The sequence below is a fragment of the Mustela nivalis genome (genome assembly GCF_964662115.1).
Source record: "Mustela nivalis genome assembly, chromosome: 4".
Taxonomy (NCBI): Eukaryota; Metazoa; Chordata; class Mammalia; order Carnivora; family Mustelidae; genus Mustela; species Mustela nivalis.
The window spans coordinates 122,180,489-122,207,323 of record NC_139023.1 but is presented as its reverse complement, the minus strand read 5'-3'; the positions used below and the strand labels follow the sequence as shown (position 1 = coordinate 122,207,323).

General features: G+C 35.7%; 1 protein-coding gene across 4 annotated transcripts in view; it reads right to left on the bottom strand.

Annotated features, from left to right (window-relative positions):
* MND1 (meiotic nuclear divisions 1) overlaps positions 1-26,835 on the bottom strand; it is a 73,018-nt gene that overhangs the window by 7,182 nt on the left and 39,001 nt on the right. The window contains exons 5-8 of one of the 4 annotated variants that reach the window (XM_082726739.1): positions 17,094-17,168; positions 13,945-14,059; positions 3,122-3,219; positions 719-763 (exon numbers count right to left, since the gene is read on the bottom strand). In XM_082726739.1, the coding sequence (XP_082582865.1) occupies positions 746-763; positions 3,122-3,219; positions 13,945-14,059; positions 17,094-17,168 (306 nt within the window). In that variant the 3' untranslated portion in view covers positions 719-745. Of the gene's footprint in view, positions 1-44; positions 94-718; positions 764-3,121; positions 3,220-13,944; positions 14,060-17,093; positions 17,169-26,835 lie in introns of those variants that run through there. The other 3 variants (XM_082726741.1, XM_082726738.1, XM_082726740.1) reach the window with 3 other exon arrangements.

Here is a 26,835-nt window from a genome sequence, read left to right as displayed (position 1 = left end):
CCTGCTATCCAGCCCCACATCAGGCTCTCTGCTCAGCAGGGAGCCTGCTTCCTCCCTTCTCTCTCTCTGTCTGCCTCTCTGCCTACTTGTGACCTGTCAAATAAATAAATAAAATCTTAAAAAAAAAAAACCAACAGACTTAAGTAACTAAAATGCTTTAATATAATGAGTTAATAAAAACTCAATACCGGGATTCCTGAATGGCTCACTCAATTAAATGTATAACTCAGTATTGGCTAAGGTCATGAACCCAGCATCATGGGATTGAACCCTATATCACTCTCAGTGCAGAGTCTGCTCGAGATTCTCTCTCTCTCCCTTTGTCCCTCCCCCTGCTCATACTTATGTGCACTCTTTCTCTAAAAATAAACAAAGTCTTTATTTTTTTTTTCCTAAAGATTTTATTTATTTGACAGAGAGAGAGAGAGAGAGAGAGCAAGAGAAGGAAAACAAGCAGGGAGAGTGGAAGAGAGAGAAGCAGGCTGAGCAGGACCCTGGGATCATGGCCTGAACCTAATGCAGATGTTTAACTGACTGAGCCATCTAGAAGCCCCAAAAAACAAAATCTTAAAAAAACAAAAAACAAAACTTAATACATACACTTCTAGAAAGGTCTTTTCTTGAACAAAACTAGGCACAATAGCTTCTATATTTCAGATATCACAGTAAGTGTGGAAAAAGCTTAACTATAGCTTATCAGTACCATTATAATACATACCAGTCCATCTGTTAGCAGCTTCTTTGGCTATTTTATTTGCTTGACCTGAAAAAAATTTTTTTATAAATAGTCATATTCATCTACTTATAGATTTTTTAAAACATGAATAAAATGTTATACAAATAACAGTTTATGTTAAAAGTTCAAATAATGCATATTGCATCCAACAATCCTGCTTAACTTCTCAGATTTTAGTTTCAATTGTATTAGTCATGAAGAGTCAATGTAAAGAATTTCCCTTAAATGTCCATTATTATTGTACTTGTTCCTCTTAAAGGTAAGTGTGAGATGTTTTTCTGAAATAATTATAACATCAAGAGGATAAAATAATTTAAATTTAATGATAAGATTTTTAGAGTGTATGTATTAGATTATAATGAATCTGACTTTAAAAAAATTTGTCTTGCTATTAAATTACCTATGTCTATGTCTCTCAAGTTAATCTACATAGCACCTTAACAGTGCCATGATCAAATGAGCACAAATACTACTTATTATGATGGCATTTATTTATTGAAAGATAATTTATATACTACATTATTCACCATATTAAAGTGGATAATCTGGTGGGTTTTAGAACAGGGTTGTAAAACCATTACCACTACCTAATTCCAAAACATTCTAATCACCCAAAAGAAAATCCCATACCCATGAGTATGGGATTTTTAAAAGCCCCTGGAGACCATTAATCTACTTCCCATCTCAACGAATTTCCCTTTTCTGGAGATTTCATATACATGAAACAATACAATATGTGACTAGCCTCTTTTACTTAGCATCATGTCGTAGCATGTATCAATACTTCAATCCTTTTTATTATCAAATAATATTTCATTGCATGGATATACCATATTTTGTTTATTCATCAGGTGATGGACATTTGGGTTGTTTATTGCTAATATGAATAATTTAATAATTTTTATGTGAACATGTTTTCAATTCTCTTGAATTGGATATATATATATATTTAGGAGTGGAATTGCTGGCTCAAATTGTAACTCTACTATAACATTTTGGGGGAATAAATTGTCTTCCAAAGTGGATATATCATTTTAACAATACCACCAGCAAACTAAGAGTTCTGATTTCACCACATCCTCACCAACAATTATTTTCCATTATTTTTATTATAGCCATCCTATGCATTGTGAAATAGTTTCTCATTTTGGTTTTTATTTGCATTTCCCTAGTAACTAATGATGCTGAGCATCTTTTCCTATACTTACTGACCATTTGTATATTTTCTTTGGAAAAATTAATAATTTGCCAATATTTAAATTGGGTTTTTAAATATTATTCAGCTGTAATTTTTAAAAATATACACATTTTGGATATTGGACACTTGTCAGGTACAGGATTTGTACATATTTTCTCCTATTCTGTGGGTTTTCTTTTCACTTTCTTGGTAAGGTAACTTGATACACAAAAGTTAATAGTGATGAAGTCAAATTGATCTGTTTTTTCCTTCGGTTGTTTGAGCTTTTGGTGTCCTAACCAAGAAACTGCTGCCTCATCCAAAGATACAGAGATTCATCTTAACAATATTGTCTTTTAACAATTATTTTAGTTTTTCTATAAATGCAGAATGTCTTTTTAATTAATTAATTAGTTAATTTTTTTGAGAGAGAGAGAGCACATGAAAAGGGAGAGGTCAGAGTGAGAAGAGGGCTCTCTGTGGAGCAGGGAGCCTGATGTGGGACTCGATCCAGGGATTCCAGGATCATGACCTGAGCCGAAGGCAGTTGCTTAACCAATTGAGCCATGGAGGCACCCCACAGAAGGTCTTTCTGTTTATATGTCTTTAGTTTCATTCAGTGTTTTATGGTTTTCCATGTAAGTTTTGCACTTCCTTGACTAATTTTTTTGTTCATCTGTAAATACATTTTTTCTTAATTTCATTTTCAGATTGGTCATTGTTAATCTATAAGATACATGTGATATTTATATATTGATTTTTATATGCTTCAACCTGCTGACCTCACTTACTAGTCAACATGGATGACTTTTAGTTCTCTTTTTTGCCTAATTGCCCTGGCTTGAACTTGTAGTACAATGTTGAATAGAAATGTTAGGGAGGCCAGACTTGAGGAAAGCATATAGCCTTTTACCATTCAAAATGATATCAGCTTTAGATTTATTAGAGATGCCCTTTTAAAAATTGAAGAAGTTTGGGGCATCTGGGTGGCTCAGTGGGTTAAGCCTCTGTCTTGGGCTCAGGTCATGATCTCAGGGTCTTGGGACTGAGCCCCACATCAGGGCTTCTGCTCAGCGGGGAGCCTGCTTCCCTCTTTCTCTCTGCCTGCCTCTCTGTCTACTTGTGATCTCTCTCTCTATCTCTGTCAAATAAATAAATAAATAAATCTCAAAAAATAAAAAAAAAAAAAATAAAAAAAGGAAACTCACTTTGAAAAAAAAATTGAGGAAATTCACTTCTTTTCCTAGTTTGTTGAATGTTTGTATCATGAAAGGGCGTTGGATTTTTTCAAATACTTTTCCTTTGTCTAATGAGAAAATCATGTTGTTAGTGTCACAAATTACTTTTTATATATTGTGTGTCCAACAAAATAGCTTATTATTATTTTATGCAGCTGTATTTTAAATCAAATAGGAGAATGCTAAGGAGACAAAAACAAAAATACATATATATTGTCTTTTATATTTACCTATGAAGCTGACTTTACCAGTATGCTTTATTTTTTTGTGTCAGTATCTAGTGTCCTTTTACTTCAATGAAAAAGACTCCCATATTTTTTTAGGGCAGGTCTGCTAGTGACAAACTCTCCCAGTTGTTGTTTACCTGGGACTATCTTACTTTGTCCTTCTTTTTTGAAGAAAAATATGTCGGGATATAGAAATCTTGGTAGACAGTTATTCTACCCCTCCTCACTTTGAATATGTCATCTCAATGACTTTGGCCTCTATGGCTTCAAATAAGAAACAACTTGTTAATATGATTCAAAATTCCTTCTGTATGATGAGTCACCTCCTTGCTGCTTTCTAGAGTCTCTGTTTAACTTTTGACAAGTTGATTATAAGAAGCTTATCTGTGGATCTTTTAAGATTGTTCTAAATTAGAGTTTTTTAAGTTTTTTTGATGTATAGATTGTTTTTCATCAAATTTGAGAAGGGTTCAGCTCTTATTTATTTATTGTTTAAAAACTATTCTTTCAGTCCCATTCTTTCCCCTCTCCTTCTGGGACTTCCTTTATGTATATGTTGGTACTCTTGATGGTGTGCCACAGGTCTTTTGAGACTCTGTCAATATTTCTTCATTTTTTTTTTCTGTTCCTCAGATTGAATTATCTCTATTGAACTATCTCCAAATTACTAATTCTTTCCTTTGCCTGCTTAAATTAGCTGTTAATCCTGAGTGAAATTTTCATTTCAGTTATTATGGTTTTCAACTCCAGCATTTCATCTGATTTCTTTTTTACTTCTGTATCTTTGCTGATTACCTGGTGAGTTTTCATTTTCAGACTTTCCTTCAGTTCTTCAGACATGTTTTTCTTTAGCTCTTGTAACATTTAAAATAGCTGACTGAAATTCTCGGTCTAGCAAGTCCAACATCATGCATTGTGCATGAACCATGCTTTCTTTGTACATCTCGCAAATTTTTGTTGAAAGTTGGACATTTTAAATAATATAATGTGGCAACTCTGGAAATCAGATACTTCCCTCTCCCCTTCCCAGGGTTGTTGTTTTTGGTACTTGTTATTCTTGTTTGTTCAGTGATTTCTCTGAACTAATTCTGAAAAGTCTGTATTCTTTGTTATGTATGGACACTAAAGTCTCTAATTTGCTTACCAAGCAGCTAATAATTGAATAGAGGTTTCCTTAAACACCTGAACTAAAACTTGAATTGTTCGCTGAGAGGCTTTGTATGTGTGTTGGGGCAGGATTCAACACTCAGCTAGGCAATTCACAACTCTGCCTTGGTCTTTGCTTCTTGTATGCAGAGTACTACAGTCTGCTAGAGGTGGGAGTTTAGGAACTTCCCAGGACTTTCCTGAGAAGGTGCACAGCCCTATGGATGCATCTGGCTTTCTATATTTCCAAAAATATGTTGCTTTTCAAGGCACATATGAACATCTCTTCCAGCCTCTCCTTTTAAGCTCTTTGATTAGTCTACTGTTTGGCTTAACTGTTAAGCCAGCTAAAATAGCTGTGAAATTAAAACTCTTGCCTGTAATTGTTAGACTAATGCTCCCCAAAAAGAGGCTGTTAGCACTGGTCATACTACAAGCCAGATCAAATAAGGACAATCCTTCCTATTGGTGGCTTTCAGAAAACCACCGAAGATGTCAAATAGTAACAGTTTGGGGGAAATGAGGGTCTTAACTCCAGTTCCATTTTACTCCCTCTGGTACCAGGAATGCATGGCTGTTATTTTTTAAGGTTAGTGCTGAGCTAGAGAGTAGGGGATGACAATAGGAAAAGTTAAAACACCATAAGGCTTATTATTCTTGCTGAGATATAGCCATTTTTTCTTGGATAGGCAAATCATTGGTGAATTTCTAGACTTCTGGCAAAGTTGCAACATTTTTTGCCAGCTTTCATGGAAGGAAAATTTTCAGAGGTCCTTACATCATTTTCACTGTCATCCTGGCATTTTTAAGAAAGTTTCTAAGTACTTCTAAGATTTACTTGCAAGTATTTTTATAGGATTCAATTCTTACCACAACTTATTTTGACCTTAAATAATGGTTAAAGTAGTTAAAATTAAATTTCATTTTTTATATATTATTGCTTGACTACTCATTTCTTAGATATTTGCAACCAATCTTGCTAAAACTTATTTAATATAGATATCAATAAGTCAACTTGTCTGATGAAATATAAATGTTTCCTGCAAGAGTTAGTGAGAAATAAGTAAAAGATTATACATAGCTATGTCTACGTGAATATAAATGTTATAGCTCTTCTCCACAGAAAAACTGTTTCAAAATAAATCATGATAGATTTAGAGATTAGCCTGATTATTGTGACATGGGTGCTATAACCACACTATTAAGAAACAAATCTTATTAAAATAATTTGTGAAACTCATAATCCTTTAATCCACTGTAATCTGTTCTGCAAGAACATGACAACCAAAATCCTATGAAACCCTTCATTATCAAAAAGCATGTTTTAAAAACAATAATCTCTTTGGGAAAAGGAAATAATCTCATTTGGGGGAATAGGGTTAAAATCTAAAAAAATTCTCTAGCTTTAGTAATAAGGAGATTGTTGCCATTTACTACTTAAATGTTTAAATTTCTTGAATCTGTGGGTTTATAGTTTATATCAAATTTGAAAAAATAATAGTCTTTATTTCTTCTGATAGTTATTTCTTCAGATATTTTTCAGGCAGGAATGCACGCACACACATACACACTCCCAAGATACACACACACACATACACCCTCCCCACCCCCACCATACACTCCTTTTGGGACTTTGATTACAAATATATTTGAAGTTGTCCTACATGTCATGGAAGTTGTCCTACATGTCACTTGAAGTTGTCCTACATGTCATGGAAGTTGTCCTACATGTCACTTGAAGTTGTCCTACATGTCATGGATGCTATTTTTCATTTCAGACATTGTAGTGTTCAACTCCAGAAGTTTAACATGGATCTTTTTTATATTTTCCATGTTTCTACTTAACTTTTTGAACATATACATTTTTTTTTTTTCAAAGACTTAGTCATCTATTTTAGAGACAGGGGAAGAATGTAAGCAGGGAGAAGGGGAAAGGGCAGAGGGAGAGACTCCCCAAGGAAAATACCCACTGAGCACAGAGCCCTGATGAAGGGCTCCATCTCATAACTCATGAGATCACAATCTGAGCCAAAATCAAGGATCAGGCGCCCAACTGACTGGGTCACCCAGGTGTCCCTGTATGATACATTTATTATAGCTTTTAATGTTGTTGTCTTCTAATTCTACTATCTGTGTCAGTTCTGGGTCAGTTTTGATTGAAGAATTATTCTTTTCATTAAGGAACATATTTTCTTACCTCTTTGCATGCCTGGTAATCTTTCATTATATGCTAGACATTATGAATTTTATTTTGTTGGGTGCTGGGTATGTTTGTATTCGTATAAATATTCCTTAGTTTTATTCTGGGGTGCATTTAAGTTACTTTGCAATAGTTGGATGTTTTCAAGACTTGGCTGTTATGGTCTATGAGCTGAATGGAGAACAAAGCTCAATCTATGGGTAATTAATGCTTGCTAACGGAGGCAAGATGTTCTGGAGTGCTCCATCTAAAGCCTTGTGAACTGTAAATTTTTCCAATTTGCCTGGTGAGAATAGGCATTATTCTTGGTCCCATGTGAGTGTCAAGCACTTGTTCCCTCTAATTCTCTGAAATTGTTCTTTCCCCAGCTTTGTGTAGTTATTTCACTAGCATTCACCACATAATTGAGGGGAACCCTCTGTGGATACCCAGGGATCTCTTTCTTTGAAACTTCTCTTTAGTATGCTGTCCTGTGAACTCTAGCCACACTGGTCTCCCTGATTCTTAGTACCCTTTGCAGGGCTCTGCCTAGGTTCTCCTTTCTTGTGCTACAGCCTAGAAATGCGATAAAATAAGCTGACACAATTTTAAGACTTACTTTGTCTGCTTCCCTTTCTCTAAGAATCACTGTCTTTTATTGTCTGATATCACATATCTTAAAAACCCATTTCATATATTTTATGTGTTGTTTTTCAGGTGGGCAAATAAATCTCATCGATTACTACCCTATTTTGTCTGGAAGTAGAAGTGTCACATTTGAATAAAATTTTATTTGTTAGCTGTTCTGAATTTTAAAACAGAGGAAATGGACATTTCCCTCTAAAAGTATGAATGGAAGTTAGTCTAAAGTTAGGTATACAGGTTTTGATAAGATTTTTTTTTTTAAACATTTTATTTATTTATTTATTTGACAGACAGAGATCACAAGTAGGCAGAGAGGCAGGCAGAGAGAGAAGAGGAAGCAGACTCCCTACAGAGCAGGGAGCCCGACATGGGACTCGATCCCAGGACGCTGGGATCATGACCCGAGCCGAAGACAGAGGCTTTTAACCACTGAGCCACCCAGGCGCCCTTTGATAAGATTTTTTTTCCCCTCTGATTATAGTTTAGTAGCTTTCCACAGGAAAAAATATCCTACCTTCACATCTAAAATATACTTAGGGAATAAGAAAATTATCTTACATAACTTCCATCTACTAAATAAGTTGAAATTCTCCAAAATTAATGTGTTTTATTAAAATAGATAAATTTTTACAAGGAAAAGTTCGGAAGGAACTCAAACACCTGGAAGCTAAAGACCACCTTGCTTAAGAATGCTTGATTCAACCAGGAGATCAAAGAAGAACTGAAACAATTCATAAAAACCAATGAGAATGAAGACACTTCGGTCCAAAACCTATGGGATACAGCAAAGGCAGTCGTAAGGGGGAAATACATAGCCATCCAAGCCTCCCTCAAAAAAACTGAAAAATCCAGAATACACTAGCTGTCTCTACATCTTAAAAAACTGGAAAATCAACAACAAATCAAACCAACTCCACACATAAGAAGGGAAATAATCAAGATTAGAGCAGAGATCAATGAGGTAAAAACCAGAGATACAGTAGAACGTATCAATGAAACTAGAAGCTGGTTTTTTGAAAGAATCAATAAGATCAATATACCATTGGCCACACTAATCCAAAAGAAAAGAGAGAAAGCCCAAATTCATAAAATTATGAATGAAAACAGAGAGATCACCAAGGAAGTAGAAACAATCATCAGAAGTTATTATCAACAGTTATATGCCAATAAGCTAAGCAACCTAGATGAAATGGAGGCATTCCTGAAAAACTATAAACTCCCAAAGTTGAACCAGGAAGAAACTGACAACCTGAATAGACCAATATCTAGTAACGAGATTGAAGCAGTGATCAAAAACCTCCAAAAATAACAAGAGCTCAGGACCTGACGGATTCCCTGGGGAATTCTACCACGCTTTCAAAGAAGAAATAACACCTATTCTCCTGAAGTTGTTTAAAAAAATTGAAGCAGAAGGAAAACTTCCAGACTCTTTCTATGAAGCCAGCATTACCCTGATCCCCAAACCAGGCAAAGACCCTACCGAAAAGGAGAATTTCAGACCAATATCACTTATGAATATGGATGCTAATATTCTCAGCAAGATCCTAGCCAACAGGATCCAACAGCACATTAAAAAGATTATCCACCATGACCAGGTGGGATTCATCCCTCGGTTACAAGGATGGTTCAACATTCGCAAATCAACCAATGTGATAGAACAAATCATTAAGAGAAGAGAGAAGAACCACATGGTCCTCTCAATTGATGCAGAAAAAGCATTTGACAAAATCCAGCATCCGTTCCTGATTAAAACGCTTCAAAACATAGGGATAGAGGGAACATTCCTGAACTTCATCAAATCTATCTATGAAAGACCCACAGGAAATATCATCCTCAATGGGAAAAAGCTCGCAGCCTTCCCTTTGAGATCAGGACACGACAAGGATGCCCACTCTCACCACTCCTGTTCAACATAGTATTAGAAGTCTTAGCAACAGCAATCAGACAACAAAGAGAAATAAAAGGTATCCAAATTGGCAATGAAGAAGTCAAACTCTCTCTCTTTGCAGATAACATGATTCTTTATATGAAAACCCAAAGTCTCCACCCCCAAACTACTAGAACTCATACAGCAATTCAGCAATGTGGCAGGATACAGAAATCAATGGCTTTCTTATACACTAACAATGAAAATACAGAAAGGGAAATTAGAGAATCGATTCCATTTACTATAGGACCAAGAACCATAAGATACCTGGGAATAAACCTAACCAAAGAGGTAAAGGAACTGTACTCGAGGAACTACAGAACACTCATGAAAGAAATTGAAGAAGACACAAAAAGATGGAAGACCATTCCATGCTCTTGGATCGGAAGAATAAACATTGTTAAAATGTCTATACTGCCCAGAGCAATCTATACTTTTAATGCCATTCTGATCAAAATTCCACTGGTATTTTTCAAAGAGCTGGAGCAAATAATCCTAGAATTTGCATGGAATCAGAAGAGACCCTGAATCGCTAAGGAAATGTTGAAAAACAAAAATAAAACTGGGGACATCACGTTACCTGATTTCAAGCTTTACTACAAAGCTGTGATCACCAAGACAGCATGGTACTGGCATAAAAATAGACACATAGGCCAGTGGAACAGAGTAGAGAGGCCAGATATAGACCCTCTACTCTATGGTCAAATAATCTTCGACAAAACAGGAAAAAATATACAGTGGAAAAATGACAGTCTCTTCAATAAATGGTGCTGGGAAAACTGGACAGCTATATGTAGAAGAATGAAACTCGACCATTCTCTTACACCTTACACAAAGATAAACTCAAAATGGTTAAAAGACCTCAACATGAGGCAGGAACCCATCAGAATCCTAGAGGAGAACATAGGCAGTAACCTCTTTGATATCAGCCACAGCAACTTCTTTCAAGATATGTCTCCAAAGGCAAAGGAAACAAAAGCGAAGATGAACTTTTGGGACTTCATCAAGCTCAAAAGCTTCTGCACAGCAAAGGAAACAGTCAACAAAACAAAGAGGCAACCCACAGAATGGGAGAAGATATTTGCAAATGACAGTACAGACAAAAGGTTGATATCCAGGATCAACTCCTCAAACACAACACACACAAAACAGACAACATATTAAAAAATGGGCAGAAGATATGAACAGACACTTCTCCAATGAAGACATACGAATGGCTATCAGACACATGAAAAAATGGTCATCATCACTAGCCATCAGGGAGATTCAAATTAAAACCACATTGAGATACCACCTTACACCAGTTAGAATGGCCACAATTAGCAAGAAAGGAAACAACATGTGTTGGAGAGGATCTGGAGAAACGGGAACACTCTTACACTGTTGGTGGGAATACAAGTTGGTGCAGCCACTTTGGAGAACAGTGTGGAGATTCCTCAAGAAATTAAAAATAGAGCTTCCATATGACCCTGCAATTGCACTACTGGGTATTTACCCCAAAGATACAGATGTCGTGAAAAGAAGGGCCATCTGTACCCCAATGTTTATAGCAGCAATGGCCATGGTCACCAAACTGTGGAAAGAACCAAGATGCCCTTCAATGGACGAATGGATAAGGAAGATGTGGTCCATATACACTATGGAGTATTATTCCTCCATCAGAAAGGATGAATACCCAACTTTTGTAGCAACATGGACGGGACTGGAAGAGATTATGCCGAGTGAAATAAGTCAAGCAGAGAGAGTCAATTATCATATGGTTTCACTTATTTGTGGAGCATAACAAATAGTATGGAGGACAAAGGGAGATAGAGAGAAGGGAGTTGAGGGAAATTGGAAGGGGAGGTCAACCATGAGAGACTATGGACTCTGAAAAACAATCTGAGGGTTTTGAAGGGGTGGGGGGTGGGAGGTTGAGGGAACCAGGTGGTGGGTATTAGAGAAGGCACGGACTGCATGGAGCACTGGGTTTGGTGCAAAAACAAAGAATACTTTTACGCTGAAAAGAAATTAAAAAAAAAATTTAAAAAAAAGATAAATTTTTAATGGAGTGAAACAAAAATAATACAAAGCCAGGAAGTTAGTATCTCACTCCCCTATAAAGATCAGACATGCACAATGTAAAAATGTCAAAAATTAATACACATGAATTCATCATTACAAAATTCTACAGGATCCAAATACAGACCCATCTTATATGACTACATAATCAAATAGAAAAAGATAACCTAGGTCTGATGTTGATGAAAACTGATAAAGTTTCTTAACTCACTGTTATCTAGAAAACATTTTCTTCTCACTGACTTAGACCTCATAGCCTACTTAATACTCATACACACTGACATGTTTTCCTTAGGTTGAGAAATAAATTACCAACCACAAGGGTTAAGATGGAGAATAGAGGTCAAGTTGAGGAACTTCCTCCTCAACTATGCTATGCTACTCTCCACAAAATTCATCATCCTTTATATCACCTGAAACTTCTTCCATCAAATTTCATCAGCTCTCTAAGAGGTGAGGCGAATGCCAAAATTGCTGCTTGATTCAGAGATACAAGGAATGGCAACATCTGAAATCACATGCCTGAAATAAATTACTTCCCTCTCAATGAATCAGTTTGGCACAGTTCTTTGCCCTTGTGGATTTCCTGCAACTCAAGATGATCCACTGGCTGAGGATCATCACCAGGGCAGGTCAGAGGAGTTTTGTAAGACTAAGTAAGTTTTAGCGATTCCTCAGGGATCAGAAGTAACCAAAAGGACTGTAAAAATAGGAGGTCATTAGGAGAGGTGATGTCAGTCATGGTCATATGCCCAGGGAAAGAGCAATGGCAATATAATGGGGGCCACAAAGTAGAAGAGCAGAGCCTTGACTGGGTATGGCTGTGAGTTTTAAGTCCTTGAAAGAAAAGAGAATGAAACGGGGTAAGAAAAGAATTGGAATCATCAAGGAAAAAGTCCCTAACTACACAACACTGAAATCACAAAGGAAGGCAGAACCAAGTTAGAGTAATATACATAGGATCAGATTTGATAACTGTGAAAACAGAATTTTCATGATGAACTGCTAGAGGGCACAGACATGCTGATCCTAAAACTAAATTACCTGAAGGCATTTGATCTGGGAAAGAAAACTGTTCTCAAAGTTTTCTTTCATGACACAGTTGATGTCCTCTTTAACAAGCAGTATGCACTTCCTTTTAAAGATGATTCATGAGCAGGCCTAGCTTTCTCATAGTAAACTCCTAATTGCCTCTTGCTGCTTTGAAGTACTTGTGTTTGCGGAAGGTCATTTGATATTAATTAAAACTTCAAGACTGATTAAACTGGTTAATTTTGTAGCAGATTTGGTTAGCACCTTTTTCTGAAGGATGCTGATAAATGATAAATGAATTAATCTATGGGCAGCATGAAAGAGCTAACATGTCTCTCTAAAATGTAAATACTTGATTTACAGAAAATGATTGGCTCAGGGGTGGAGAGGTTGTTCTGACTCCACCTCTCAGTCATCCTGGCTGAACCAGGGCCAATACATGCCACATCTAGACTGGGGACTACATGTATGGGATTAATGCTTCATGGAGATGTGCAAACCAGTGACCTGTCTCTGAGTTTAACTTCACATTACAGGAACTAAACTGCTTAAATATTTTTTAATTGCAAAGACAACCATCAGGAACAACGTAATTGTAATCCAATTATTCTCAAGCTAATTTTAAGGTACCAAATATTTTAGATTTCTCTTAAAGCTTTCAATCAATTACAAACATTTCACTAGGTAGAGTTCCCTAAATGAAAAGACAGGCTAAGACAGAAAAATGTGATGAAAGTTATACATATTTTCCTAAGCAATTAGATGAAGTATCCTTATAATGTACTCTTTTACTTTCTTAAATGTTCAAATTCATATCTTTACATAAATATATTAAAATCATTCAAAATAAAGCTTTTTTATAAAACCAATAAAGATTGGTTTTAAAGTAGAGGAAAACATCACTGGTATGTTCAAAAGACAAGTCAATGCACAGACTGATTTTCTGTACTTGCAACATCATATTTTTGGTATTATCTTGCCTAGAAAATAATGGTGGGTTTTGTTCTCAAGTCAATATACTTGGGGGCAACTTAACTGCTCTGACTTCTCAGTTTCCTAAACTTAATTTTTGTCTTTATCCTCCTACCCTATCTACTATTCTTCTTCTTAAAATAATTTCAGAGTTATCACTATTCAATGCCTTAAGACTCTTTGATGGAAACACTAATGCAATATTAAAACTGTTCATGGCTTGATTTTCTCATATACATGGAGAATGGTTACTAACTAGAAGTACAAAGTCTCATTGACAAAGTCAAAAACTTTCAAGGTGTGAGTCTGCTTGAGATTTTCTTTGCTTTTCCACTCAGGTGTGCCCTATCAAAAAATAAATAAATGAATAATATAAAATTAAATTAAAAAAAAAAAAAAAAGGAAGTGCCTAGGTAGTTTAGTCAGTTTGGCATTCGACTCTTGGTTTTGGCTTAGGTAGTGATCTCAGGGTTATGAGATCAAGCCCTCTGCCTGGCTCCACACTGGGCATGGAGCCTGCTTGGGATTCTCCCTCTGCTCCTCCCCTCACTCTAAAACTTAAAAAAATTTTTTTAAAAACCTTCTAGGTGTGATAAAAACTTACGTATTTCTTCCACAACTTGTGGGTCACATTCCTTGTATTCTTCTACTTCTGCCTTTAGCTGTTCCCTTTGGTCTCGAAGTGAAGAAAGCTCTTTTGCTAGCATGGTTCGCTCTTCCTGCATTCAACATAGTTTTATGTAAATTAAGACAAACAAAATGCCATTGTAAGGTTATACATTTTATAAACATTTCATTTTATTTCTCATAACTAATGTGCACGAGGCTTTTGGACAGTATTATACAGACACATACCTATATTCACAATATAAGAACAAACTCAACTGACATTTTTCTCTGATATCTCAAGCATCTTTCATATATTTTGACTGGATGAATGGGAATTAATATGTAGAATCGACCAGTCATAAATAGACGATTATCATACCACTGATTATCAAATGTTTGGAAAAGATACTGCCTCTTGGGTAGGTTCATAAGATTGTGTCAATATAAGTAATTTTTTTTTTTTTTAAATTTATTTGTCAGAGAGAGCGAGTGAGAGCGAGCACAGGCAGACAGAGTGGAAGGCAGAGTCAGATGGAGAAGCAGGCTCCCTGTGGAGCAAGGAGCCCGATATGGGACTCGATCCCAGGACGCTGGGATCATGACCTGAGCCGAAGGCAGCTGCTTAACCAACTGAGCCACCCAGGCGTCCCAATATAAGTAATATTTTATGGCAACATCATCATTATGCAATTTTCCTTAAAAGTGTGACAGACAATTTTTCGACCTTTAAGGATGATTAGCCTTTAAAAATATTTAAAGATATCAGAAATAAGAAATTATTGCCTCCTATCATTTTCCTTTAAAGGTAAACCACAATAAAGCTTTTAAAACAACAGGATCCAATAAACACATTTGAAATTTCTAGCCATAGTTCTCACTAACAGGTGGACGTCACCGTGCCACAGTTTTCAATTCATATGTGTGAACGGTTATGACACAAACTTATAGGATAAGCCTGAAGCAAAGCCAAGCAGAGTTCAAGCTGCCTTGATGGAACTTATTTAAGGTTCCTTGCTAGCTTATATTTGGTACTTGTATTTTTTGCCTTTTGCCTTTAACTGTTCTCTTTTGTTCCAAAGTGAAGAAAGGCTCCTTTGCTAGCGTTTGTACAAGGGAATGCAGAGCATTGTACGGAGCAGCATGGGCTGAAGCAGCAGAGTCCAACAGAACTCTACAATGATAAAAATGTTCTAGATCTGTGTTCTCTAATGCAGGAAACATTAGCCACATGGACCTTCTGAGTATATGATATATGGCTATTCTTACTGAAAAACTGAATTTAAGGCATTTATTTCTAATTCAAATGTAAATAGCCACATATGATTACAGTGTATATTGTATTAACATAACTCAGAAGAGATTTAAAAGTAATTACAATATAAGATGGCTATTTGCCATCCACACCCAAAATTATACATGCTCCACTATGAAAATTGAGCAAAATGGTGAAGAATCTGTGTGAAGGCAATAACTCTCTAGACACCCTTAACTAGGAACACCTCAGACTGTTACTAGCACTGAGATCTGTGCCACATTACTTTAATTTTTTGTGCCTTTAGTTTCTTGAATTAAAAATGGAGATAGTAATAGTGGGTACCTCCTTGCACTATTGGCAGGATTCAATGAATATAAAACGCACTGGGATATACTTGCTTGGCTCACAGTAAGCAGATTATGTATGTTAGCTATTTCTCCTTCATTGACAGCAGCATCATCATGACCATGAATAATGCCTAGTAAATGGGGGCTAGATGTTTCTGAAAGATCCTGATTGGTGTGCTCAGGATGAACACGAGAGTTCATCTTTCTCAGGAGCCTTTCTAAACTGTTGTACTCCTCCAAGCCCTGCAACATCCATAAGGATTTTTTCCCAGGTGCAATGGAGCTAGGGGACTGGGTAACACTCAACAGACAACTTTTGGGCATGGATATTAGTTGAAGGTGCATCTATAATTTATGGCCAACGTTAAGGAAGAAAAAAAGAATCAAATAAAGAAAGAGTATTTGCTACGGTCCGTTAAAGATAACAGCTTCAGGTTATGCCCAGAACTTACCTTTCCTTAAAAATTCTTCAAAAATTACCACTCTCTAATTCTTATCTGTGACTGCTGATTATTCACATAAAATAAGTTATGTGAAATTATTTTGAAAAGCCACGATAAGCCTATGGTGTATTCTTTTCTACATTGTGACTGTTTTTGAGTCTTTCACAATTAAGTGGTACAAATAGAGGCCTAGATGGAATGTTTAGTGGTGCATTTAGATCTTCAACATTTTTTTAGGTCATAAATCCATACTGGAGATTAATGAGGAAATTAGAATGTAAAGTGATTTTTAAAAACCCCTAACATAACACTTCAGAGAACATTATACTTTGTGAAATAAAATAATGTCAATATTCACTTAAATAATTTAGAAATGTTACAAAGCCCCAAAGATAATAAATTGATAGTTTTCAATTTGTTCTATGCCAAAGACTTAAAAAGCATGACTCTTAAAATTTTACATAAACATTTATAAAGGGCTTACTTTGTGCCAGGTACTCTTCTGAGTGCTTTGCAAATATTTGCTAGTTTAATCCACACAGTAACCTAATGAGGTAGATTTTATCCCCTATTTTACAGCTGGGATAATTAAGAACAGAGAATTTAGGAGACTTTCAAACCCAGGCTGTCTAGCTCCAGGGTTTATGCTTCTATGCTATGCTGCCATATACAATATAGTACAATAATAAAAAATAAACTTAGATTACAATTAGTGAATCCTACCAGGTCCAATGTTCATGTCCTTTGCTGTACTCCTCTCTCTTCTGGTAGGAATGGTACATTCCTCACAGGAAGCTCTAAATTCTTACTCTTCTATTTTTTTTTTTTTAAGATTTTATTTATTTACTATTTTTTTTTTAAGATTTTATTTATTTATTTGACAGAGAGAAAAAGATCACAAGTAGGCAGAGAGGCAGGCAGAGGGGGGTGGGGGAAGCAGGCTCCCCACTGAGCAGAGAGCCCGATGTGGGACTTGATCCCAGGACCCTGAGATCATGACCTGAGCCGAAGGCAGAGGCTTAACCCACTGAGCCACCCAGGTGCCAGTTATTCTTCTATTTAGAATTGACACTATTAAAGACTCTAAAGACAAACTTACTGTTTCATGTCGGCCAATTTTAGCTTTCTCAATGCTTTTCTGTAGATTTGTGTGCTTCTGGTTTCCCTCAGATACCTGGAGAATTAAAATAAAATGGCTTTCTAAGATAAACTTGCTTAACATGAAGTTTATGAGTCAAGAAGTCAAAATGAGATTTTGACTTTTTAGCCCAAGGCAGTGCAACAAACAAGTGAACACTACAATGGGAACTAACTTGACTTGTAACAAACAAGTCAAGACTACAATGGAAACTAACTTCCCTAATTTGAAGAAAACCAAGTACCATGAATCATTAGGGCAGAATGGAAAAAAAAAGTTCAAAAACGTTTCCTCTCATCCCATCAGATTTATCTGCTGCAATCTTTATTTATTTACCTGCAATCTTTATCAAGTCCCCTAATTCCATGCCAAGTAACTTGAGATATATTATGTAGTTAGAAATTGAATTTGAAAACTAAAAAAAAATGTTTTATATGAATTCTTTCTTCAAATTTCATTTCAGTTCTGCCTAAGTCTTTTGAGAACATCTTAGACTGTTTCTTATAGGCTTGTAGTATTATGGCCTGTTTCACTAACATAGAGTTGAAAATAAGACATCACTTATTATTCTTAAATCAGGTACATTATGAGGAATTACATACATGATATACTAAATTCTTAAAGAAGAAAAAAATATATGAGCCTGTTGCTGATTTTAGGCATGTTTTACATACTTTAAAAGTGATCAGTTCAAGTACTGTACTAAGCCTAGAAAACAGTAAATTTTATGTAGAAATGGATCAAATAAAACCAGCATAAAGAGACCATAAATACAGGATATTCATTAGCATGTGGCTGAGCCCACACCAAATAGGACTGGTTAATTTCAGAACATCAGTCCCCATGCTTCTCAATTTTATTAATCTCACCTGGGCCCATGACTAGATAAATAACCACAGGATTTTCCCAGTATTAAATTCTCCACCACATCTTTTGCTAGTTGGAAATTTCAGACTCATATGATTGGGTAAGAACCTCCTTAGAACATAATTTACTTCTTACTCACTCTTGAGTTACAAACATTTGGAAAATAATAATTGGATGAACGATTTCTCTAAGTTGATTATAAGAAGCTGACCTTTTATAATATGACCTAGTTATGTGTATAGGGTAAATAATACTATGTGTCATCGATTAAAAAATCACAAACAATATCTTCAAAAAGTTAGCTTTACCCTGGCTTTAGGAAATCTTCCATTACTCAATTTGTATAAAGGAAATGCTGTCAACTTTCCTTTAATTGTTCTCTAGTCACTGATTCTAATCCATACCATGAATAAGATCCATCTGTGATGCCAAGAAGACACCACCACCAAACCAGTTATACCTCTTCTGAGGGTAACTACCTCCCTAATAATTAAAAAAAAAAATCTGCTATACATTTAGGAGTCAAAATAAAGCTTTAAAGTCCTAAATTTAACAAGGAGATCTGGTTTTTTAAAACAACAGTTCTCATTTATAAAATAACACCATGTTTAAAACGTTAATAATCTGTCCTGCAGGACTCACCTGAAATAATTAATAAATTCATGTGATTTTTTTTTAAGATTTTGTTTATTTATTTGACAGAGATCACAAATAGGCAGAGAGGCAGGCAGAGAGAGAGGGGAGCAAGCAGGTTCCCTGCTGAGCAGAGAGCCCATGTGGGGCTCGATCCCAGGACCCTGAGATCATGACCTGAGCCGAAAGCAAAGGCTTAACCCACTGAGCTACCCAGGCGCCCCTTCATGTGACATTTAAATTCAGGAATAGAGAATCATACAGTGAAAAAAATACATTAACCTATTAGCATAACATATTTCCATTAAAAGTGTTCTTAAAATATTCTAGATGTTATCCAGGTAGTTAATAATTACAAAAATAAGCCAATAATTAATGGATATATATCTTAGTTATATTAATGAAGTGTCTTCCAGGTACTGTATGTCTGCTTATAATTATTTATAACTCAAAAACATTTGAAAGAGAGCTAATTCAGTAATTCCTTAACTCTGAAAATATTATCTGCTTTAAATGTGATCTCACGGTTTGTCATTTTAAGTATGTCAGTAATGGAGGAGAGACCAACTTAGATGATGTTATCAAATGAGAAGCTTCTGCTAACCCTCCTAAGTACTGAAGCAACTTGGTTCAGCTCCATAGTGAAGGATTCTTGGTGCTCTGTTCTTAAAATCTCAGCTACCAGAAACAGTGAAACCAACTCTTGCAAGGTAGCCCTGGCTAACAGCTTTTCATCTACACATCTCTTAGAAGCAATACCACTAGAGTTTGGTTTTTTTTTTTTTTTAATATTTTATTTATTTATTTGAGAGGTAGAGAGCGACAATGAAAGAGAGAGAGCATGAGAGGAGAGGTCAGCGGGAGAGGCAGACTTCCTGCTGAGCAGGGAGCCCGATGTGGGACTCAAATCCAGGACTCCAGGATCATGACCTGAGCTGAAGGCAGTCGCTTAACCAACTGAGCCACCCAGGTGCCCCACCACTAGAGTTCTTAACAGGTACCTGGAATTCAACCAAACCCAGGCTTTCAAGGGATAAACACTGAAATTTGTAGCCACTGTGCAGATATTATCTAAACCAGTCTCAAACTTTAGCATATATCAGAATCACCTGAAGGGCTTGTTAAAACACAGGTTCCTGGGCTACACCTCCCAGTTTCTGAACAGTATTCTGGAGTAGAACCTAGTAATCCGTATTCTAATGTGCTCACAGGTGATGGGTGATGCCGATGCTTTGCATTCTTGGGCACCATGATTTTGAGAACTACTGACCTTAACAAAAACCTGTTTTGTTACAATAACGAACCCAACTACAAATACACAAGATATTAGTATATGGGAGAATATTTTCTAGTTCAGCAAAAATGAATTACTGCTAAGTACTGTAGCCTGAACTAGAAACAAACAAAATATTTTAGTAATTCTCCCACTAAAAGAAATATAAAAGTTTGCATTTACAAATAGAGAAAAACAAGTGATGTTTGGTTTGTCCAGAACGTTATTTACCATAAAATTCCTTTGAAGAACTTTCTATATACATTTTCATTAATAAAAAAAGAGCCAACTATATGCTATACCAAACCCATTTCCAACCCTCACTAAATAATTTGGTAAAACCCAGTGATTCAGAACAACAATAGCAACAAAAAAATGTCATGATTAGCAAGAAGAGGATTTCATCTTTAGATTTGAGGATCTGATACAATGCCTCTCTTTAATGCTTTCCAGACCACCTATACAGACACTCAGGGTTAAGAAACATAATGCCAATGTTTTCTAAAGGGCTAATTCACTGCCTGGAGGAACTGCCTGTTCATAAGAACAGAAAGACTGATTCAAGCTTCTCTGCACTGGAATTCTCATTTGCTCCTTTTAATAAATAAAAAAATTTCAAAGCACTGCAGAGGAATATAGAAGTTCTCATAGGTGGGAAAGAATGTCAGGCAACAGGGAATGTGGAAAAGAGGTAACAGCAAGAGAAACCAGATGAGTCTACTGCTTTATCAAAATTCACATACAGTTATATAGGGAAAAATAAGTTATATGTCTTGTTCCTCCTTAAAAAAAAAAGGCAGTATCGTTTATTTTGGTATTTTATATATTTAAAAAATCTTGTTAGAGTATCTACAACTTTAAAATTCACTTTTTAAGGTGATATTTCATTTAGGCATCAATCATAAGGAAACTATGGATAGTAAAGACATTTATATATAACGAAAATTGCCTTATAAATTGCCTTTATAAATAAAAAAATATAGCCTTTATATATATAAAAATTGCCTCTCTATATATGTAAGTTCCCTTTATATATATAAAGATGAAATTGCCACAATAGAGAAATCTTAAATCAATATTTCATGGTATGTATGTGTCACGATTATGTAGCTAAAGGAAATGTTATGGAAGAATTTTTAATGACACTCTGAAAATAGAATAGAGTTTTTAAAAAGGTGGAAACAAAACCATCAATACATTTCAGAGTCTATGACAAAAAAAACTGCAATAAAATGCACAAAATTTTAAAAATGATTACCTCTGTATCGTGGAACATAATTTCAAAATTTCTATATAATAAGCAAACATCATTATTATTTAAAAATTTTTCCCATTATAAGCAATATTTGAATATTCTCAAGAAATGAGTAATTTTTATTTTAAAAGACTCAAACAGTGCAGAAGAATTTAAAAGTGTCTTTTTACTCCCACTTTTGCACCATCCCCAGAATCCCCTCTTTACAGGGGCATCCTGTAAAGTCTAAAGGGCATCCTTCTTTTCCCATTCCTCTGCTTTATTTTCAGATATAGGTCAATATAAAGAATATCTCAAACACATACAGGTTTATCTTTCGTTATGTTCTGTAACTTGTTATTTTTATCGAAACTTCCGTGTCAACATACATACATAGGTCTACTTAATTTTTTAAAAATCTTATTTATTTATTTATTTATTTGAGAGAGAGTGAGGGCATGCACAAGCAGGGGGTAGAGGGTGGGTGGGGCAGAGGGACAAGCAGAACACCCGCTGAACACAGAGCCCAATGAGGGGTTCCATCCCAGGACCCCAAGATCATGACCCCTTCCAAAGTCAGACGCTTAACCAACTGAGCTGCCCAGGCACCCTAGTTTTTTTTTTTTTTTTTTTTTTTTAAGATTTATTTTAGAGACAGCTTGTGCACACAAGTGGCGGGGGTGGAGGGGCAGCAGAGGGAGAAAGAGAGACTCTCAAACCAAGTACCCACTGAATGCAGATCCTGACTCAGGGCCCAATTCTTCCACCCTAAGATCATGACCTGAGCTGAAATCCAGAGGCAAATGCTTAACTGACTGCGCCACCCTAGTGTTCCTAATTTTTTTTTTTTTTTAATAGATTTTATCAGAGTACTTCTAGGTGCTGGATGGAAGGCACAGAGAGTTTTCCAAGTAACCCCTGCCCCCACAGACACAAGTACCAGATTCATTTTCATTTTCAAATGAAACCCCCCTTTTCAACCCCCGTCCCCAAAGTGATCCACTGAACCTACATTGACACATTATTATCACCCAAAGTCCATGTACATTAAGGTTCACTTTTTGTGTTGTACATGCTATGGTTGTGACAGATGCATAATGGTATGTATTCATCGGTATGGTACATACAGAGTATTTTGCCCTTAACATCTTCTGTGCTCTGCCTATTTATCCCTGACTCCTGCCAAGCTCTGGCAACCAATGATCCTTTTCACGTCTATATAGTTTTGTCTTTCCAGAATGCCATATAGTTGGATTCACACATTATGTAATCTTTTTAGACAGGCTTCTTTCATTCAGTATGAATTTAATTTAGTATGAATGCATAAATATGCACTTATGCTCCTCCATGTCTCTTCATGTCTTGATACCTCATTTCTTTAAATCACTGAATAACAGTCCATTGTCCGAATGTACCATAGCTTATTTATGCATTTACCTACTGAATGACACCGTGGTCACTTTTGAATTTAGGCAATTATGAATAAAGCTACTATAAAATTGACATGCACATGAGTTTTCCACTCATTTGGGTTAATCTCAAAGAGTGCAACTGTTGGATCATAAGTCTGTTCAGTTTTATAATCAGCTGCCAAATTCTCCTTCAAAGTGGCTGTACCACTTTGCATTCCTAAGAGCCGTGAATGAGAATTCCTATTGTCCCACATCCTCACTAGTAGTTGGTGGTAGGTTCTTTCTTTCTCTAGTGTCTACATACTATTACTTTATTATTCTCTTGTCAATAGCTATTTTATTAATGTCTCATTTTCCATTATGGCAAGGCTCCAACACTCCCACCATTTGACATAAACCTCTGTGCACATGTGCAAGTCTTTCTCTGAGGTATAGTATAAGCAAAATTGCTGGCTCAAGACACAAACATGTAACTTTCTGTTAGCACTTTTTATTGTGGAAAATTCACATTCAACTTAAACATCTTAACCATTTTAAGTGTATAATTCAGCAGTAGAAGTACATTCACAATGTTGAGCAATCATCACCATTACCCACGTTCAGAATTTTTCATCACCCCAAACAGAAACTTTATACCCATTAAAGAATAACTCTCCATTCTCTTTTCCATGCAGCCTTTTGTGATCTCACTTTACCTTCTGTCTCTGTGAATTTGCCCATTCTAAGTACATCATTTAAGTGGATCATGTAATTTTTGTCCTTTTGTGTCTGACTTACTTCACTTAGCAAAATGTATTCAAGTTTCATCCATGCTGAAACACATGTCAGAATTCCATTCCTTTTTAAGGCTGAATAATATTTCATTTTATGTATGTATCACATTTTGTTTATCCATTCATCTGTTGATGGACTTTTGGATTATTTCCACCTTTTGGCTATTGAGAATAATGCTGCTATGGACACTGGCATACAAGTATCTGAGTCCCTTCCTTGCTTTCAGTTCTTTTGGGCATGTGCTTCAGAGCGGTATTGCTGGATTATATGGTTAACTCCAAGCTTTAATTTTTGAGAAAATATTAGACTGTTTTCCGCAATAGCTTCACCATTTTACATTCCCACCAGCAGTGTACAAGGTTTCAGTTTCTTCAACATTTGTTATCTATAATTTTTTCTTACATAACATATGTGAAGTAAGTATTTAACTTTGAATTTAGTCATTTTGTCCTTCACTGGTAGTATATAACAAGCTTACTCCCTGCAGTTTTCCCCAAAGTGGTTACTGGTAGTTTAAAAGATTGATAATCTGATGCCTGAAAATGATATTCCATTATTGTTTTAATTGCATGTCTTTGATTATCAAGATTTAGCATCTTTTCATCTATCTACTGATCATATGTATTTTTTCAATGACTTAATACCCTTTGACCATTATTTTATTGCATTGTTTACCCTTTTTTGGGGGAAAAGATTTTATTTATTTATTTGATAGAGGGTGAGAGAGAGCATAAGCAAGGGGAGTGAGAGAGGGAGAAGCAGACTCCCTGCTGGGCAGGGAGACAGATACGGGGCTCAAACCCAGCACCCCGGGATCATGACCTGAGCCAAAGGCAGATGCTTAACTGATTGAGCCACCCAGGCACCCCAGTTTATCCTTTGCTTAAATATTTTTAGAAACTGTGATAGATGGTAATCACTTGGTTATATATGTTTGACTTTTAATGTCTTTCAATGTACAAGTTTTAATTTTTTTGGGCAAATCATCTATCTTTTGGCTTTCAGATACAGTGTCTTGCACAGAAAAGCCTCTCAATCTAATACTGCACAAATAGTTTCCTTCTATTATTTGTATTCTTTTGATCTTTCACTTTGTAAAAGGCTTCTGGTTTATTTTGGAAATGATGTGAGCCAGGGTTCTAAATTCAATTCATTTTGATAGATATCCAATTATCCCTATAACTCATTTACTAGTCTGTCCTTTCTCTACTGAATCGATAAAGATGTATAGAATCTTTGTCATAAACTAAACAAGCATGCATAACCCTGTTTACAGTTTCTCTTCACTGCTCTACTTATGTTTGTCTATTCCTACACAAGTAGCAAGTTTTAATTACTATGGCAATATATATATTTTTTAAAGATTATTTATTTATTTACTTGTCAGAGAAAGAGAGAGAGAGAGCACAAGCAGAGGGATGGGCAGAGGTAGAGGGAGAAGCAGACTTCCTGCAAAGCCAAGAGCCTGACGGGCTCTATCCCAGGACCATAGGATCATGACCTGAGCCGAAGGCAGACACTTAACTGACTGAGCCATCCAGGCATCCGTCACCTCACTGTTCTTTAATACTTACTTGTTTCTTCCTACAATTTCTCTACCACATGAACTTGAGTATCATCCATAATAATCTAATAAGATTTTGATTACCACATTAGCTATATAGACATAAATAGACATTTTTGCAGTTTTCTCATTTGTGAATTTATTGCTCCATTTTTTAAAGACCCTTTCACATCCTTCAGTAGAGTTTTGTAGTTTTCTTCATGTATGTCTTGACCATTACTTTTTAGATTTTAATATTGTTTTGGGTGCTACTGAGGGAAGCCAATGACCTCTTGCCTAAGTCTATCACTGTATGGAATGTTCTTTGTAACAGTAGTTGATCTCAAGTGTTACTGAATCTGAATAAAGTCAGTCTTTTTTTAATGGTTATGGGAAAAAACTCTCTCCTGCCATCTGGATTGTAAACTCCAAGGCTACAAGGAAGCAAACAGCCCAGATCACTATTGGCAGCCATTTCACAATAGTCTAGAAAGCCAACTTTAGGACGTATCACACAAAAGGCAAAGCTAATATAAATGCAAAGAAACAGAGTCACAATCTTGATTAAACAATGCCTAAAGTATGTTCTACTTTTGAAAAAAATTAATTTAAATGCGTCACTAAGTCAATTCTACCTTTATCATTCATGCCAAGTAAATTTAAGTGTTCTGCCATTACCATGGTAAACATCTTAACTATTACAACAGATAAAGCTTTAATAATAGTCTATTTCATTTACTACTGGCTAGCAATGAATGCTGTGAATTATTTTTGAAGATAACAGATTTAAAACATTCTTATTCCTCTATATTGGGTTATAGAACTAAGTCTCAAAGAATAAGAGTGGGTGGAATAAAGTAACATATGCCAGGAAGGTTCTTCATTCAATAAGCTTTTATAAAGTGCCCACTATATACAGTTTTAATAATATGAGCTTGAATCTTTTCACTAAATTGATATAGTAACGAATAACTCAAGGCATGTAGTGAGCACTGACTGTTGAGTATTTTTGAATTTTTTCCTTATGCAATAAGATAGTTGCTCATTTAAAAAAAAACAACAACAACACTCTGTGAAGCTAGCAAATCAGTTTTCCACTTAAAAGGGAGATCACATTTCCAGCAATCCAAACTGTGCAGCACACTAAATAACCTGGAAATGAGAAAAGTATACCAGAAATCTTAAATAATGGACTTAGGAACTAACAATGAGGATCCCATTAAGAAAGCAACACAGGGGCGCCTGGGTGGTTCAGTGGGTTAAAGCCTCTGCCTTTGGCTCAGGTCATGATCCCAGGGTCCTGGGATCAAGCCCCGCATCAGACTCTCTGCTCAGCGGGGAGCCTGCTTCCTCCTCTCTCTCTGCCTGCCTCTCTGCCTACTTGTGATCTCTGTGTCAAATAAATAAATAAAAAAAATCTTAAAAAAAAATTAAATAAAAGAAAGCAACATAAAGGGAAAATGAAGCCACTTGATAAGCGCATACTTGAGAACCCAAGGAACTCAAACTCACACACAATATACCTGCTGAAGATGAGATCACGACAATCAAAATTACAATGTGAGGAAATGAACTATGAGTCAGAGGAGTGCACAACAAACAGGAAATAAGCATTATTTCAATTAGGAGTATTAGGAGTATGTATGTTCAATAAGACTAAGTAATAAGAGGAGAATTGAAAACTAAAGAAATTACAAGAAGGAAAAAGCAAGAAGATTCGGAAATGAACTACTTGAAGCTGAACTATCTGAAAATGAACTATTTTTGATTTCTAGGAAGTGATAAAAAATTAAAAAGTAGTTAAAAGATGTGGAAGATAAAAACAAGTCCAACAGAAGCCTTATATAGTGTAGTGAAAACAGACTTAGAAGTTGTAACTACAGTCAGAATCCAATTAAAAGTCCTTCAGATATTTTGAAAGCCAAAAACATGAAAAATCCAACTGACGAAGTGAAGCACGTTAGATA